General features: G+C 47.5%; 1 protein-coding gene across 2 annotated transcripts in view; it reads right to left on the reverse strand.

Annotated features, from left to right (window-relative positions):
• Positions 1 to 19183, reverse strand: part of MOV10L1 (Mov10 like RNA helicase 1) — a 1040774-nt gene that overhangs the window by 971424 nt on the left and 50167 nt on the right. For both annotated transcript variants that reach the window (XM_086967454.1, XM_086967456.1), the window contains exon 2: positions 1071 to 1255. In XM_086967454.1, the coding sequence (XP_086823580.1) occupies positions 1071 to 1255 (185 nt within the window). The remainder of the gene's footprint in view (positions 1 to 1070; positions 1256 to 19183) is intronic.

The raw sequence follows: 19183 nt of genomic DNA on the forward strand, positions 1-19183 counted from the left end.
GATCCCACAGACCACTCCCTACTCTATAAAATGAAACAGAAACGTTTAATTTTTATTTTTTAAATGGAGCCCGTTTTCCTTTAAGGAAAACGGGCTTTATTTAAAAAAAGAGAAAACTGCTTTATTTAAAAATCAGTCACAGACATGGTGGTCTGCTGACCCCAGCCGGCCACAATCCCTGTGAGTGCTGGCCATTCTCAATGGGATAGCAAATTGCGACCTGCCTCATAAAATTAATGAAGCAGGTCATTTGCGACCCCATTGGATTTCGCAAACAATGGTAGAGTAGCAAAATAACACAATTTGCGGCTCACAAATTGGAAGGGTCGTACATCTGGCCCTTCGTTTCTTAAGTTAAGCCTGACTGTTATGTGCCTTAACTATCGCGAACACTCGGACCAGCACACAGCACTACTACAGAGAACATTCAATTTACATGATCCCTCAAACTGTCCACAGCACCAGCAGCCTTTCAGCAATTTTCACAGAGAATAAAGTCACTGCAGCACCAATTAAATTCAGAGAAGGCTTCTTCCAATTGAGAAACATTCAATGTAACTACATTGGGCACGGCATTTGCAAGTCATGAAACAAACACTAATCAGAATCCCAGGCAAATCTCTTTTCAAACCATTAACAAAAGAGCCCTTTACGCTGGCACCAAGAAATACCACTCTCTTCAAATCAGAGGCAAATGTGCATGCGTAAAAGTAAAAACAGTTATGAACTGCCAGGAGGTGTGAAGATGCAGCACCATAACAGGATTGGGAAGATTATTAAGCATGCAAGCTAAATTGCACAGGACAAGTTTGATATTAACATCCCAATGTTGTTCACTCTAGCCATGTTTCTAACTTATTTCCCACTACAGTCCACCTATGCTGTGCAGATATTTATCATCCCCTGGGCATTCTGACAATCTTGCTGCATCTGTGTCCACTGGTAAACCCAGAGATACATAAGAAATAACATACTTCAATGAGGTGCTATGTAAATAGTTCTATTTCCCCCAATATATGTTTGAAAAAAAACATTTATCTCCACCCATTAATATGCTTTGGAACACCTACCCGAACTGCCTTCCATCCACCCGATTTTGGATCTTCCTCGACAAGAGCATGAACTTTCTGTCCAACACACAAAGTGAGACTGCTTAACACAACTTCGGTAGTGAAATAGATCTGGTCATCAATCATTCCATAATCATTGCAGTATCGTGTCACTACTCCAGATATGTATTTTGGTCCCGGACTCTCTGTAAAGGGAGAAATTCGCCTTCAAAATGAGTAAAACATACATACATCTGGGTGATTTTGATACCTATAACTGTATATGTAGGTTCAACTCTGAAGAAATAATAAAACACTTGGAGTAACAGGGCAACACAAGCAGCTATTAGTTGTTGATACAGTAATATAATTAAACAGTGTCAGTTTCAAAGGCAACCGCAAACTGTTAAGCCAGATAACCTCCTTGGTGAATTCTCCTAGACCTCACAATCTTAATGATAATTTAGATTAGATCATCAGAATTGTAGGTGAGCAAAAGGGTCAACCTTCAAAAGGTGTTTGACTTTTAAAACATCTCTCAATGAAGACAAACATGTCATCATTTCTCTAATAACAGAGAATTTCTCTATGACTTTTAAGAAATCATAATAAGCCAACATCAAGGAAATTAGATGATGTCCTGGACAATCTTCTGAAAATGGTTTACATCTGACATTTCTACAATATTTTAGAAAACAAAGACATGATGAAGAAAAAACATGAATTGTTCTGGGTGTCTCTTGATGCTATGACCTTCACTATATAGAACAATGTCTACATTTTGTTTGTCCCTGTAAACAGTGTGTATTTAGCCCAAATGGCTTATCAAAAGTCTTTGTACCAACAATCTCTGGCATGGGGCCTTGTTCCATTAGAAACAGATTTTTTTGGTTTGCTAATAACTTTGGCTCCTTTTGACTAATCTTCACAAACGTTTCCATAAAAAAGTTCATCCACCAGCTCCTTTCTGGAAAGTTTTGGGGTGAATTGTTTGAAAGGGGTCTCAAAATTTAAAATCCCCATTTATTTTTCCATAGGAAAATTAAACAGCTAATACGAATGAACGGAATTACACCACATTAGGCAGAAAGCTAGATCTTGGTCCAGAAAGTGTATTTGCTGTGAATCTGCTTAGTAGTTTTTGCGAAATTAAGGTTTAAAAACGTTGTATATCTAGACAATTGAGCTAACATTGAGCAATCAAAGCCTTTTGGTTGGCGGGAGTAGGTGTCTATTTCAGAGCAAGCACTCCGATTGGCTGGCTCCAACATAAAAAGAAATGCTGTAGTGACCATTGAAGGACTACGAGACTTATTCCCCTGACCTGTTTTTAAAAACAACAATATAAGAGGGCAGGGTAGGAACTCAAACCCCCAGGGACAGGTGCATTTTTCTGATGAGGAGAGGGGCATGGGCTCCCATCCTTGAGCTGATTTCAGGCGATGGGGAAGTGGGGTCCAGGTACACAATCCCTTAGGAATTTCCAAATTAGGGGATGGGGAGTGTAGCTCCCACCTGTGCCTTCGATCAGCCCCATGGACCCAGACCCAGATCTGATCAGTGTCCCAGAGAACCCAACCCTGCAGAAAACACATCTTTGCTCCCGCCTGGGCGGGAGCAAAAGAGAATGGTTCCAGCTGCTGCCAACACCAGTCGCAGCTGTCTGGGGATCTGGTTGGGGCTGCATCCCGCCCTGTGGCCCCCAATGATGTCTCCTTTGTGGGTGCCTAGGGTGGGCACTGGGCCACCCATTTACAAAATAAATTACCGGCTTCCACCAGTTATAGCTGCTGGTGAGGAGCTAGCAGGGGGCACAGGGGCCTTTTGGCTAACAAAAGGGATGAGGTCAATAAACAGACTCAGATTTGCTTTTTCCTGACATTTGGGAAGTCCAAAGAGACGGCACTTAAATGCACAAGTTACTATAGACAGTGACCGTCGAGGAAACTTTACACACCTCCCTTTACCAGGCACCCATATTTGGGAAATATCAGAACATATGCCTTATTCTTGCCATAACTGCATGATATCTGAGGCAATAAGAAGCAGTTGGTAAGATTATTATGTAGCGCCTTATCCAGAACAATGAATTAAGCTGAAGCAAGCATTATGCAATGTCTTGTGAGAATATACTAGGATCTTGCTCCCGTTTAACTTCCAATCTTCCTTAAAGCTAGTCAGGGGATTGCCCACATGAGACTGTATGGCTTTGCTAAGCCAAGTTAGAAGCTTTTTCCTAGTTCCCATGACATGCAGAGCTTGAACTAAAGCATGTTTTTCATTTTCTGTGTCTGCCTGCTGTACGTCAGGAACTATCTAATATGTAAACCATATTGCTCCTCTAATGATCTGAATGGAGGAAAATGACTCCCAAAGTTCCATCCAAAGAGAACTTTGAAATGGTCTTGTTTTAAAAAAAGAAATGTTTTGTAGAAGGATAACAGGGCCACACTGGATTAGATGGCCAGTCAGGGCTCGAAAAATCCACTTAGGTCAAGCTATTTTTAGAGGGAGTAGGAAGACAACCTGACTTTTGGCCTCTGTCTCTGAAAGCAGAGCAAATGTGACAAGATAGCAAGATTTAAAGGCATCTTTATTGCTCACAAAGTGAATGAGCAATACAAATGCCTTTAAATCTTGTTAACTGGTCACATTTGCTCACAGAGGTCAAGTGCATTACAGTTAGGTTGAGTAGATTTTGTAAGTTACTAGACCTGATTTTCGAGCAATGCCAGTGATTTGAAGACACGCATACAACAATAGATAGCTATGCGTAGTAAACTAGGGAGATTTTTTTTGAGGAGATGCTCCAGGAAATAACAGTTTTTTCACTTTCGTTTTGCTGAGAAAACCGAGTGAAAGTCTCAACTAGGCCACCTATTGGTCAGACGAGCAACATGAAGCCCAATGAAGTTCAACCTCTAATAGTGAGTGTTCAAAATCAGGAGCTCCTCGGCCTCTCTGGTCCTTCGGAAACTTTAGCTTGGCTAATGACACTCTTTAGGTCTACCAACATTTCAAATTATGTCTAGCAAAATCCTGTCAGGAGAACGAAAGATTTTTCCTGGGAATTTTTAAAGGCAGGTTTGAGAAGCTATATAGCAACCACGGAAGCATGACCATTTTGGCTAGGGCAATTCTGCCAATTGGAAGTAAAGGTGGTGATTTCCAAAAGAAAATTTGAGAGCCAATCAATTTAGTTGTATTACCATCTGGGAAATCCTGATTAGAATGATACATGTTGATTCCCAAGTAGCAGAATGTTTTGGGTTCCGATTAATTGTTTAATTTCCAGTCTCCATAGTGAGTTCTGGACAAGCAGGGGTAAAGGGAACCAGTTAGACCTATTAACACCTGAGAAAATACCAGAATAAAGTAATTCTGGCTGTGTAATATTGGAGAAATGTCATCACAGGCATCCTTTAAGTATATGATAATGTTGTCTTCATATAATAAAATGACATGTATGTTATCAGCCAGAGGGAAACTCCAGTTGCCACCTGTCAGTCAAAGTTTAGAAGCTAGTGGCTCTACAGGTAGGGCAAATAAGAGAAGTGAGAACAGGCACCCCTGATGAGTGCCTTAACCCACTCTGAATGATTTAGCGATATGCCCCACCAATCCCACCCCTAGCTGTTGGGTCAGTATACAATAGTCTAATCTAACGGAGCATATTAGGGCCAATTTCAAACCTAGTCACAGCACCAAACTTATTCTCACCTAAGGGTTTCAAAGGCCTTTTCATCGTACAACACCGAGCAAAGATTTGGTCAGGTCGAACGTTAAGGGAGGTGCATCTGAAAGAAGTAAATCCATTTTGGTGTGGATAGATGAAGTCTGGAGGCCTCGGCCCTAGAAGCAGTCTCACCACCAGAATTGTACTGCGTAGCAGTGGCGGCTGGTGAGATTTGAAAGTGGTGAAGTGTAAAAAAAAAAAATCATGTCCTGCAGTGATGTTGCCTCGCTAGACCTTATTTTTATTTTCCTGGCATTGTGAATTTGCATACGTTGCCTTTTTACAGCAGCTATATATCTGACAGACTTTTGTTTTAAAAACAGATGTGCCAAGGATATTTCTCCTTTTCAATACGTTCCTTTTTAACAGGTTTGTATCAATATGAATGACAAGGTGAAAACAGAATATACAACGTTAACATGTAAAACACTTTCTGATTACTCGCAACATTCCGGCCCACTCCCTCCACTATGAATGGCATTTCATAGTCTCATCTGGATTAAAGCACATTAACTGAAAATACCCTTCCCAGCTCAAAAATGGATTTTCCTTTTTCCGATGCGGTCAATTACATATCCGTCTCACCAGCAGGAAAAAAACAGTTACTAGCAGTTTTTAGAGCACGCACCATACTTCAAAAACCGGTGCCAGAAAATGAAAACCTCATCTGCCGCAGGTGCTTGGAATGTCAGAACGTATGTAACACGGACTTGCACAGAAACGCCGCACTATCAGTAACACGCCAAACGCTGCTATTCATCGTATTTATACTCGCAGGAGATTTCGTGCAATCATGTAGCAGAATTAATTATGCCTGCCAATGTTTTTTTTGGCATGTTGCCAAATTAAAGGACACAAATATGCAGTTCGGCGCTAAACCAGAAAGAGCCCTCTCCGCAAATCTTGCTGAGCATTCAGCCTCACAAGTATTCTTTGCAGACGACGTGCGCGCACTGCACAAGTTCATGCATGGATTCTGTGCTAATGCACATGTCATACTATCAGACAAAAACAAATGCACAACATACGCCCCACGGTGTTCACCAGTATAACCAGTTTTACGGCGTAGGGTGGGCCTCCCTCGGAACTGAGGAGTGTGGTAAACACAAACGGACCCACAACCGCCATTCTACACTGAGGTGTAGGCCTCGCATTACAGGCGACCTAGACTCTAGCTCACACATCGTTTACCCGCCTCTCCAACTAGCATGGTGTGATGGGCGAAAAGGACATTGGAAGAATCCAGAGGATTCATCTCTTGTATTTCCACAGTATCCAGAAAGTAAGTGGCCGACTACCATAGAGTCAAGCTATCCCCACAGAAAGGTTGCTCCTGACGCAAAAAAGAAACCTTTGGGTTTCTACAATGGTTGGTACCAATCTGAAGGCAAAATTGTAAAGGTACTTTTGCCACTTTCCAGTTTTCGCAATTTGCTAAATGCAGAATTTCAGGAATTAGAATTTTATAATTCAAGCCATATACTTATATGAGATATTGAACGCACACTATTGTGAAATGGAAGACTCGAACGAGGAGGTAAAATTATGTGGTTAATCATAATATATATGTACTCTTTGGATGACCCTACTTGAACAATATCATTTTGGTTTAAAAAACTCAAAATAAAAAGACTAGGGGGGCGTGGCCAACTGCCAAGCATGGCGGCAGCTTGAAGCGGGAGCTCCGTCAGGCAAACCGGCCCGCACTGTCTATCCGCACTTTCATCCGTCCTATCGCCCGCCCGAAGAGGCGACATCGGCTCGGGAACCCGAGCGGCGTTCATTACTCCGACCCCGGTGGTGATCGGACGCCGGGAACGGCTCCTGTCGGAAGCGGCGACCCGGGGCCTACGCCTGCCTAGCAGCACCGACCTCAGGTGAATAGCGGACCCGGGCGGAAGTTCACCCTCCCCGGCCCGGGCGCCCTGACACCGGCCGGCCGCTGCTCCATTTTGCCACGGAGGCCCCGCGGACACACTGCCTTCCCAGCGCCCACCCCTGTGTCTACCGGGGGGTCCAAGGGAACTGGAACTAGCAACGAGCGCCATAGGGAAACGACGCAACACTCAGCAGGAGCCGGCGCCTCCCTGTGCCAAGGACAGCGCCATATTGGAGGATCCGAGTGACCAGTGACGCCTCTTGCAAACCAGGGTGAGGCGATCTGCACCGGGACCCAGCCGTCTCCCTGCGCTGCTGCCGGTCTGAGACTCACCCCAGCTTGACGGAGGGGCACATAGGGGCACAGATATCCTGACGCAGAGGCGGCGTGGTGTGGGGCTATCCACAGTGCGGCCGACCTAGTGTGAGCGCCTTCTGGGTGCGGACGGTCCCGCACGGTAACCACTGCAGGGGTGCACGAAGGGGTTTGGCGGCACTACACAGAAGGACCCCCCCTCAGGGACACATCTCATCGTTGCGCTTGGTGGCGCCACAATACTCGCGGCCTTCGTGTGCAGCCACGCTGTAGGCCTCACGAACACGTTCCAAAGGACGGCGGACTGATTATCTCGGACGCCGGCTGCGACACTTCTGGCCCTAGGTGGAACACACGAACCCCTTGAAATCAGTGGGACACAAGTTTACCAGCCTGACACCCGAAGGCCTTGCGTGGCTCGAACGACAGAAGTGTACCCCGGACGCGGAGCGCGCATACCTCCGTCAGCAACGCGACACCATGGCCGGAAAGGGTACAAGGAGCACATCGACACAAGCGAAGCTCGACAAATTCGCGTACGGCCAGCATGGACATTCCCAGAATGGCAGTCGCCACTCCACTGGTGCACCTCCAGAAACGGGTGGCACTCCGAAAGTGACCCTTGAAGACGTAATGAAGACCCTCAACGAGGTACGGACGACGGTGGGTTCCATCTCCTCCGAAGTCACTCTGCTTCGAGCAGACTTTCAGAAAATGGCGGAAAGGGTATCTCAAGTAGAGGTAGTTACGAAATCTCTTGTTGAGGACACCTCGGACCTGCAGGTAGCCATGGAGCGCATGGAAAGAGTCACTAAACAGCTGCAGGAAAAGCTCGACGATCAGGAAGGGCGCTCCAGAAGGAACAACGTCCGCATCCTAGGCCTGCCGGAATCGGAGGGTAAAGCTGCAATTGACTTATACGTCGAGGACCTGATCAAAACCCAGCTGAAACCTAAAGGTCTGTCTCACTTCTTTTCTGTTGAAAGGGCGCACCGAGTCCCTGGTGGAGCGGCCAAACCGGGTGCCACTCCGCGACCTGTACTGGCCAGGCTCTTCAATTTTAGGGATAGAGACGCAATCCTGCAAGCGGCAAGGAACTCCCCGCCTGTGAAAATTCAAAACTCAACTTTGGCCTTCTTTCCAGACTACACAGCGGAGGTGGCCAGGCGCAGAAAATCATTCATGGATGTGAAAAAAGCGTTGCGGGACAGAGGCCTGCCATACTCCATGCTTATCCCCGCCAAATTGCGCATTGTGGCCGAAGGAAAGACGTGGTTCTTTGATACACCGGAGGTGGCTAGAGAGTGGCTTGATGGATGGAGGCAGATGGGGCAGCCCCAGCGCCCGCATAGGGACCGACAGCACCATCGCAACGGAGGACAGACGGTACACCCGTCAGGAACTCCCACGAACGAAGCAGGCGCGACGGCACTGGATTCGGATCTTGAAAGAGACCCACTTGACTCTGGGCAACCAGTTAGGGGCTAATCTGAGTGGACTGCAGGAGGGACAGTATGTTTATGGCCCTTGGGAACTTGACGCTGATGGAGCCGAGTAGGGCGGGCATCGGCCGGTGCCTGTAGGGGTATCACCAACCCCACGAGCAAGTAAGATGGACGGGGATGGGATTAAGCACTCTGCCAAGTTGGGGATGCGGGCGGGTTTTCGTCCGTGGTGCAGGGGAGCAGGGAGGGGGCGGGGAAGTTGTATTGTTATGGTTGATATTGTTCTCAGTCATCACCACTTCAGTATGGAACATGGTCCCACTGCAGGCCATACACTCCTGGTGTTCTATCACAGGTCATCACACATGTGCTATGCTCCACCTTCACGCTTCAGTGACACTATTCTTAAATCCAAATGGCACAACAGGACCAAGACACGCCCGCTTATGGCGACCCGCGACTAACAGCGGTATCCCCTTTAAATTTGCTCACATGGAATGTTAGGGGCCTGGGGGACAAAATTAAAAGGGGGTTGGTCCTTCAAACCGTTAAACGTCACGGGCCAGACTTGGTGATGTTGCAAGAGACGCACCTGGCCGGGTCCACCTGCAAAGCACTTGACAGGCGTGGGTATACCATGGCGGTACATGCAGAGTTCACCACGGGGTCCAGGGGCACTGGGATACTCCTCAAGAAAAACTCCTCTTTTATGATTGAAAGCCGCAAGACGGACGACCAGGGTCGGTTTGCAGCGCTACACGGCCAATGGGAAGGGAGGCCCCTCAACGTAGTGTCAGTCTACATCCCCCAGGCGCTACACTCCACAGCACTGCCGGCGCTGGGTCAATTTCTAGTTGACCTCCCAGAGGGTGACATGATCATTGGGGGGGACTTTAACGCCATAGCAGACCCACTGTTAGACACCTTTCCCGTACGGGACCGACAGCGGGGAACTGCCGCACTTCCTGGTTTTCTGTCCGCACTAGGCCTCACGGATGTTTGGCGTCAATTGAACCCAACGACGACACAGTACACACACTACTCCTCTACACACGACAGTCTATCACGCATTGACTACCTTTTCTTTTTGGGGGTGGGGCTAGGTTCAGTAGACAAACTCGAGATCCTACCCAGAGGTATATCTGACCACTCCCCAGTGTCCCTCCACATCACATCCAAGGAGCAGAAACGTGCCAGGCTCTATCCAATATACCCCAGCTATTTGCAAATCCCAGGTGTCAGAAAGAAGCTTAAACAGGCCTCGTCGCACTATTTTGCAGAAAATGTGGGGACGGTCTCCTCGCCCTCAATACTCTGGGAGGCGTACAAAACAGTCCTGCGCGGCGCAGCAATAGCGACTATCACGGGGCACAAGCAAGGCTCCAGAAATGAACTCGCTCAATTAGAATTGGCTCTCCACACCGCGAATGTTGCCCACATGTCCGACCCCACCCCTGACACCGCGCATGCGCTACATCTCAAACAACAACAACACTTGGCCCACCTCACAACAGTGACCAAGGGGCACTTGGCGAGCACCGCCAACAGGATATACGATGTGGGGGACAAAGCCGGAAAAATGCTGGCATGGTTAGACAAGAGGGGTGGTTGCAACAGAGGCATTCAGAGGCTATACAATCGGGAGGGCCAGCTGCTGACGCACCCTGAACAAATAGTACACACTTTAGCACGCCACTATCAGGAAATCTACACACCGATCCGGGCTGTCACGGAACGGGAGGCGTTTGCATCACTCGACCACATTACTGTCCCCGCGCTTTCCCAAGAAGCGCAACAGGAACTGGACACTGACTTAACAGAAAATGAAATCCAATTGGCAATACAATCGTTGCAATCTGGCAAGGCACTAGGTCCTAATGGGATACCCGTAGAATGGTACAAAGCATCGGCCCCCCTATTGAGCAAACCCCTGCTGGATATGTATGAAGAGAGTTTCGATAAAGCTGTACTTCCTCTGGACCAGCGCACAGCCACCATAGTGGCCATTCCCAAGCCAGACAAGCCGCAGACGATATGCTCCTCGTACCGACCTATCTCCTTGCTCAACGTGGAAGCAAAGATCCTAGCGAAACTCCTGGCTAGTCGCCTAACGAGGCACCTGCACACCCTGATACATCCAGACCAATCAGGTTTCATGCCCCATAGAAGCATTGCACTGAATCTGCGGAGGGTACACGGGGTCCTGGCGCGAGCGCATCTCCTTTCAAAACAGGCAGTCATCTTATCCCTGGACGCCAAAATGGCCTTTGATCTTGTGGAGTGGGAGTACCTATTTGCAGTCCTTGCTCGTATGGGCTTCGGCCCGAAATATATAACGTGGGTTCGGCTACTGTACAAGTCGCCAATGGCACATGTGGTCGCGAATGGTCACATCTCGAAGCCCTTCCCATTGGGACGCGGAACCAGACAAGGGTGCCCGCTATCGCCCCTACTCTTCGCGCTGGTGCAGGAGCCGCTGGCCATCCTGCTCAGAGCAACGCCACTGTTTAGGGGCATCACATGGGAGGGCGGGTGGGAGGATAAAGTGTCACTGTATGCGGATGACATGCTGATCTATATGACCGATCCCAATGAAGGTATCCCTGCCCTGTTGACCCTGTGCGATGCGCACGGGAAGGCGTCAGGCTACACCCTGAACTGGTCCAAGTCTATAATATTCGTACTTAGAGGCCCAGAACCGTCACTGCGGGATGACTGCCCCCTACAATTGGCGTCCGGCTCATTTAAATACCTGGGCATTTTCATCACCGCTAATGCAGCGGACTTTTATAACGCAAACCTGATGCCACCTCTGGCACGTCTCCGTGCAGACGTTAAATACTGGGCTACCCTGCCGTTAACCCTCCTTGGACGAGCGGCATTATATAAAATGATGGCTCTCCCTAGATTTCTTTATGTGTTGGAGAATACCCCTCATGTGGTGGCCCCACGCTACTTCCAACAGGTCGCCGCACTTGTATCTGCTCTATTGTGGAACAATGGCCCAGCCCGTATAGCTCACGACAAATTAGTTAAAAGCTGGTACGAAGGAGGAATTGCACTGCCCAACCTTCAATTGTATTATTGGGCATCCCAGCTTAAGATAATAAATCACTGGATCCACGTCCCGCAGGAGGACCCCGCATACAAAGCGGACTGGTCACAGTTGGGGACGGATGGCATGCTCTCTGTGCTATACAACCGCGCACGGGCCCGGAAATTGATTGGACCGACGTTGCACACGGTAACCCTGTGGTATGCAGCACAATCTCGACTTGGGTGGCAGGGTAAAATTACTAAAATGACGCCGTTGTGGGACACGAAATCATTAGGAAACTTAAGATCCAGTAAGGGCTTCGTACACTGGGACCAAATAGGAATTTCGGTGGTAGGAGACCTTTGGGACAAGGGCTCGGTGATCGCATTCTCACAGCTACGGCAACAGTATGGTATGGGCCCCAATGAAACATACAGGTATGTGCAAATCCGACACGCCCTGCTGCACGCAATCCCTCCTGACACCACACTCCCGGAATCCTCTCCACTGGAAGACAGGTTGCTAACTGACTTTATGGAACAGAAGGCAACCTCTCTTACATACAAAAAACTAGTTAATAACCTGCCGGACCCCACGCAGAAGCTTAGAGAGAGGTGGGCTGGGGAACTGGGGGACATGGACGACTCAGAATGGAATGAGGCGCTGGCGTCACCGAGGGAGGTGGGCATCTCAGCTAGGTTTAGGCTGGTCCAGCTCAAGATCCTACACCGCACCTACTACACCAGAACACTTTTGCATAAGATACAGCGGACACCACACCCCTTCTGTTTAAGAGGTTGCGGGGAGGAGGGGACCCTGCTCCACACACTATGGGACTGCCCATTGATCCAAGATGTTTGGAAACAAATTATGCGAACAGTCTCCCAGGCCCTTGAGATGTCGCTCCTGCCTGAGCCCCGTAAGTGTCTGTTAAACATTTGGGACCCTACTGACCTGAACAAATATGAACCGTTGTGGGCCACGTTGGCTGTGACAGTGGCAAAAAGAGACATAGCGCAAAAATGGGGTGCTCCAGATTTACCGACAGTGTCTGGCTGGATTAGAAATATGGACCTCCTCATGGTGAGGGAAAGGGCAGTGTGCATGTTGCGGGCCTGTCCGCGCAAATGGAACAAAGTGTGGACACCGTGGAATAAATATAGGGGAGAGCCATGTGACCCATTGCCGGAGGACGAAGACCTGGAGTCGGAGGAGGAAGACGATTAAAGGGGACGGACTGGTATGAAACACTCTGATTTGTGAAGGGGTGGAGTGGGCGGAAAATGTAACCTCTGAACAAATGTATAGGTTCTGTGCAGTGGAGGACACCTGTCTGTGAAAGGGTACAACTTTATACGGTGGTGATGACGTTAGTTACATTTTTGTAGAAATCATTTTCCTTCCATAGGTAGAAATCACTGAGAACTAACTACGGTTTTTCTAGGTGGGCGAAATACGAACTGGAACTGGGTATGGAATGTTGATACGTGCAATTCTGTAAGAAATTAGATGCAATTCTTTCTCCTTTATAAGTGATGCAGAATTAGACTCGCACACCAGTCTGTACTGTGAATTAACCATCTTTGCTGACAAAATGCGATAATATGTAACTAATGCGAAAATGATGATGATGAAAATAACTTCTATGCCTTCTTGTCAATAAAGTTTTTCAAAAAAAAATAAAAAAAGACTAATATCTATAAACTATACTGTAAAGGAAACACCCATTACAATGCAGTCATTACAATGCACTACATTTACAACACAGGAATTACTACAACGCAGCCATTACAACACGTCACTACAAAGCATGCCATTACAAAGCATGCCATTACAACAAATGCCATTACAACGCATTATAAGATAAGTAATGGGGAATAGTAATTTTTACCCCTCCACTCTCCAACACTTACCTTACTGTTGCACTCACTGGAGTGGGAATAGTAATTTTTACCCCTACACTATCCAACACTTACCCTACTGTTGCCCTAAAAGTATTATGCCTTGTAATGGTATGCGTTATAATGGTACCGTTGTAATGGAATGCATTGTAAATTTGGTTTCGAATAATTAGTTGGATATCATGCATTGTAATGGATATTGTGATGTAAAAACCAGGTTGTAAATGTTTGCGTTGTAATGTGTCCTATTCATACTGTAATGGCCAGATTGCAGGTGAGCCATTAATGCTGGTTTGCACAGAAGCTGCAGTTCGTAACCAAATGATTATTGAGAGGAATGCAGTCAGACCACATGGCGTACGTCCATGGGTGATTCCTGGGACATTTCTAACAATTCAATCCTGCTGGAATTCATCCCAGGAAAGGCACAAAAAGCACATCTAGGGCCTCATTATGATGGAGGATTTTCCGCCTCCTCCGGGCGAAGCCACCTCCGGCCCGGAGGAGGCGGAAAATCATCTGCGGACTCACCAAAGGCCAACCGCCGCATTACGATGGCTGGTGGGTCTTGGTTACTGTCCACTGCTTTTCCCCCGCGGTCAGATTACAACCGTGGCGGAAAAGCTCTCATTTGGCTGGCAGTGTCTATCAGACACCGCCAGCCAAATTAGGAAGCATTTGTAAACATGCTTTTCCGCGGCGATTTTTCCGCCGTGGAAAAGCATGTGTACTTTTGATTTTGGGGGCCCGTTGCGGGCTCCCAGGGTGTTGGCGGGTGGGGGGTGCACATGGGGGGTACCTATGGTACCCCCCAGCATTTACTTGCACAAAGCGGCAGGCACCGCGCGGTGCCTGTCGCTTTGTGCATGTAAATGTTAAACATGCACTTTTAACATTGCGGCGGGTGCTGCTTGAAGCAGCACCCGCCGCAATGTTAAATATCCAGGATGTGACAGCCAGGGTGGCGGTCACATCCTAATCGCACATGAGGGAACGCCGCAGCCCATGCGGACGTTCCCTCATCCTCTGGGGTCGCGGACGGACGCAAGTCCGTCCGCGATCCTAATGAGGCCCAAAGTGTAGGGAAATCGAAGCAGTCACACAGATTCCAAACGTTATTCCCCATTCCGTAGAGGGCCAATAGAGGACTACTTGTTATTCTTTGGTAATTCCACTTCGAGGAATTACCTACGTTTGGGACGTTGGTAATACCTAGTGTAGTTTTACTGCAAAGCAATTACTGAGATAATACAAACAGAGGCCTAAGTGCTTTTCTTTAGAGCCATAAATACTCCTATACCAAACAATCTTGGTGCTTTACATTTTTCAAACAAATACGTTTTTGCAAATCGTGGTGGTCATCAATATATATGGGTGTGCTATGTAAGAGGACATCTGCATTGTACGTTAATGCTGGATGTAGATGGCTAATTGTATACACACAGAGCCAAAAACTGGTAAACCATAGTTCAAGATGAAGTTAGGAATTAAGCACAGTACTGTGCTCTCTTGGGAGAGGTACCCCCACTTACATAATGTCCCCAATACCAAATGACTCCGACTATGAGTCCCACCCCCAAACACAATGCATTCTTGCCCTTTTCTCACACTTGTCAGCACCACAACTTGCAAGCCATTAGTAGAAATATGAACTTTCACTGATGACTTCAGGAACACAAATGGCCTTCCCTGTGGCAGCATGGAGGAGAAAAGGTCTTTCAACACATGGTTTACAAGAAAGTGAGTGAAGTGAAGAGGAGCCATTATTGTTTTTCGCACACGGGTTAGTCAGATGTTCATGGAAACCATGCATTACACAGCTTGCCTTCTGTTAGTCGCCACTTTGCTGGTTTAAACTGTGTGCCACTTTCCTTTACGTATTCACGCAAATGGTCTCGCCCAGCTCATTAAAATATCGCAGCATTTCCAAATTCCCTAAAGCACTCTGATGACATGGATACCTCTCTGGCAGGGGCGGATTGGCACTGCGGGCATTCGGGAATCGGCCGAAGGGCCGCTCTTTCAGTGCCCTCTGTGGGCTGTTTTTTAGGTCGAGCGTAGCGATGGACCTATTGTTGGCGTGTTCCGGGGAATGTGAGACAGCGTACATGCACGAGCGTCTGCTGTCTCCGATTTGTCCGTGTGAACGCGCTTTTGTATGTAGCTGCTGGCAGCTTGCTGGAGACGTCTTCAGTGCTTTCGGTTTCGAACTACGTGTTCTGCCTTTCGTATAAAAGCTTGAGCGCTTTAATTTTTAGAGTGCATGTCTTCATTTTATTTTCACAGCACCAATTACTGTTAGATATTTAGTAAGCTTAGGCCAGACATTTTGTACATTATTCCGTTGCTATCACACAGTTACACCCACACAGGCGCCCCCGCACACATACACACAAACGCGCGCACACACACACAAGCGCACCAAGACCCGCCCCCCCCCCCCTACAACTAAGGCCAGGCACTACGTGGACGCGGGCTTCACAAAATGGAAGTCCCGCCCCACGATAGGTTTCGGTTTTGTCAGTGCACGCGCAGGTCTCGTTTTCATTTGTGGCAGAGTCATGCGGCGCCGAAGTGGTTAATTCGTAGACTGCGGGCAGAGCCGTCCGGTTTGGCTAGTCGCAGATCGTGTTGGTTTGTGTATCTCGAAGGCACCTCTCACCTACAGCAGCTTCGGGGGCTGAGCAGCGAAACGACGTCCAAAACGTCGCAACCCATTTCCCTATGTCGGCTGCTTATATGCAAACGTTTACGTGGGTGCCGTGGGTAATGATGCCACTGTAAGTTAAAGGAGCTGCGGAGCTGCGTGTACTCTAGTACCCACCCACCCCGCCCCCGCAAAGCACGCTGTAGTGTCTCATGAACGAGCGAGACAGAACTATCGCGACCAAATACATCGATCGTTCCATCACGCACTTTCCTCGTGTTAATCGTTTTGCTTTATCTTGGATTTTTGAGGATAGTTTTCCTGGCAGTGTGTCTGCACAATTCCAGTTTGTTTTGGAAGGAAACTTTCCAAAAGTTGGAATCTAGAGGACATTTTTTGAGGGGGAAGCTTAGAGCTGAAATATCAACTCGTCACGCTTTTATAGTTTTAAGGCTATATTTTACAGCCATTGCGGTTATAGACAGCCTACCCGATGTTTTTGCATAACACTTTATGCATTAGGAGTGAGAGTTTTTGCATAACACTTTATGCTTTATGATGGAGTTCGATCTCCTTGGGAACTAATTGGAACTTATTTCTGCTTGAATTATTGCGGTACATGAAACCATTTTCACAGCCCGGACGCTGTTTTTTTAAAGTTCAACCATCTTTGCTGTTTACATTTGGACTGAACACGACTCTCGTTGGCGTCTATTCTTTCCCATGTGCTACTGGTGCTCTGAGGAGCGTTTAAATAGTAATTTGTGTAACTTTATCGTCCAGGTCCCGGCATCTTCCACTTAAACCCGACATTAGTCTGCCTACTGTATTATAGAATTTGTGTAGCGCCTTCCTGCCCGTTGACATAATCTCTGTGCGCTTTCTGTTTGGTGCTGGAGCGTGCAGCTCCGCCTCCTCAGCTTGTTGTGTATAAATGGGTGAGTGTTTATTAGCACAGGTTATGTGGGATGTATTTCGGTGACAAGCCCAGGGCCAGGAGACGCGCTCCAGACCTGATGCAACCGAGCACAACTTTTTTGATGAACTCAAATCCCTTCCTTTTAGTAACAACCTAATTCCTTTCTTTACCAGTAATATTTGCATGTTATTGCGAATATTGCTAGGAATATCACATTATCAGTCATACACACAACAGATGCTGTTCGGAATAGCAAAGAACGACTAAAATGTAGGACACCACCCACAGACTTGAGCAGAACTTCCAACACGAATAATGCAGACGGAGGAGGGCTGTGTTGTACAGTAGCATTTGTATAGCGCTTTCTCCCTGTATGTGGGGCACTAAAGCACTTGTTCGCGCTGATGTCAAGCTTCCTTATACCGGAGTCTCTTTTGGAAGTGTTTTCGTGTCGTGCGTGATGATCACGAGGTGCACCTTGAGAGATGTGGGAAGCTGCGCCTAGAGGTGTGAAGGGTGAGGGTATGTGCGAGAGACACGCAAATTATGAGGACTCACCTCACCAGTTTAGTCATGGGGGCAGCGGGATGCTGGGGCACGTCCACCAAACCCGGGGGTAATCACAAAAGAGCTGCAATACATAATCCTGGCAGAGGTGATGTCGAATGAACACAACCAGAAGTCCTGTACCATTTTTTTATTTTTTTTATTTATTCATGCAAACTTTTCTTACCTTTTTGTTTTAGCGTTGTACTAAAGCCCTGACAACCGGCATGAAAGTGCGCATTTAAATGCCAGCTACGAGCTTTGTTTTCACCTTACAGCTCGCTGTACATCTATTTATCCTTTCTGGTAAAAGCTGCCACTATTTCAATCTGTTGCCAGTATGAAATGTCCCTCGCGCTTTAATCCTTGCGCCATGTTTACTTTTAAAATTGAAGGCTCGTGCTCTCCTTCACGCTTCACTACAAACATGTTGCATTACAAATGCTATAGGTGTCACATTTGCGAATGTTATAACTATTGGCACCACATCACTCGTGGACATCACCACATCACTCAGGGACACCACCACATCACTCAGGGGCACCACCACATCACTCGGGGACACCACCACATCACTCGGGGACACCACCACATCACTCGGGGACACCACCACATTACTCTGGGACACCACCACATTACTCTGGGACACCACCACATCACTCGGGAGAACCACCACATCACTCGGGAGAACCACCACATCACTCAGAAACACAAAAACATCACTCAGGGGCACCACTCGGGGACACCACCACATCACTCGGGGACACCACCACATCACTCGGGGGCACCACTCGGGGACACCACCACATCACTCGGGGACACCACCACATCACTCAGGGACACCACCACATCACTCAGGGACACCACCACATCACTCAGGGACACCACCACATCACTCTAATACACCACCATATCACTCAGCCCAACCACATCATCACTCAGCACCACAACAGCACTGTCCTTGCTTGCTACCAACAAGCATTGCCATAGCCAATAGGACTCGCATTAGGAAAGTGTAAGCTATTGGCTTTGTGAATAACCGTGCTATTAATTTATATATTTTCAAAGCCAACACATATTAAAAAAATTGTCATTTACAATACCAATAGCTCACACTTTCCTAATGCGAGACCTATTGCATTGCAAATGCTTTCCTCCCTGGGGGCCAGGTGTTTCACAGGCCTTTTGAGCCATTTTCACCATGGCCCCCCTGGGGCCCACGCAGCCGGGGAAACAGTGATAGTCTTAACACCTCGCCCACAGCCCCTCACATTCAGGGCACAGTGGGCGAGGAAGAATGGGTCTGGCTGTGGCGGCCAGGTGATGTTTTGAAAGCGCACAATCTTCACCTTAGCCAACCCCCCCCCCAGTGCAAGAAGTTTTTAAAAAAAGGGTTATAGTTCTTTCTCGGTGTCATCATTTTAGAACTGATGCATTTTCAATATTACATTCAAGGAAGTCATGGTTGCAGCTGTTCTATTTTATGCAACTAACAACCATTGACAAAACCTATAGTTCTGGCTTGTTGTAGGTGTAACATTACCTGCTGTATTATATATCTGTAAACAAAACAAGTGATGGACCGAATGTGGATCAATGTCACACATTCATCCCAGTCCAAAGATCTGGGCCCAAATCCATTGTTTTTTTGCACTCCACACCACCCTGGGTTAGACAATGGCGATATGCAAATCAGCTCTGACCCTGTG

The sequence above is a fragment of the Lissotriton vulgaris genome, chromosome 1_1 (genome assembly GCF_964263255.1).
Source record: "Lissotriton vulgaris chromosome 1_1, aLisVul1.2, whole genome shotgun sequence".
In the NCBI taxonomy this organism is placed as follows: domain Eukaryota; kingdom Metazoa; phylum Chordata; class Amphibia; order Caudata; family Salamandridae; genus Lissotriton; species Lissotriton vulgaris.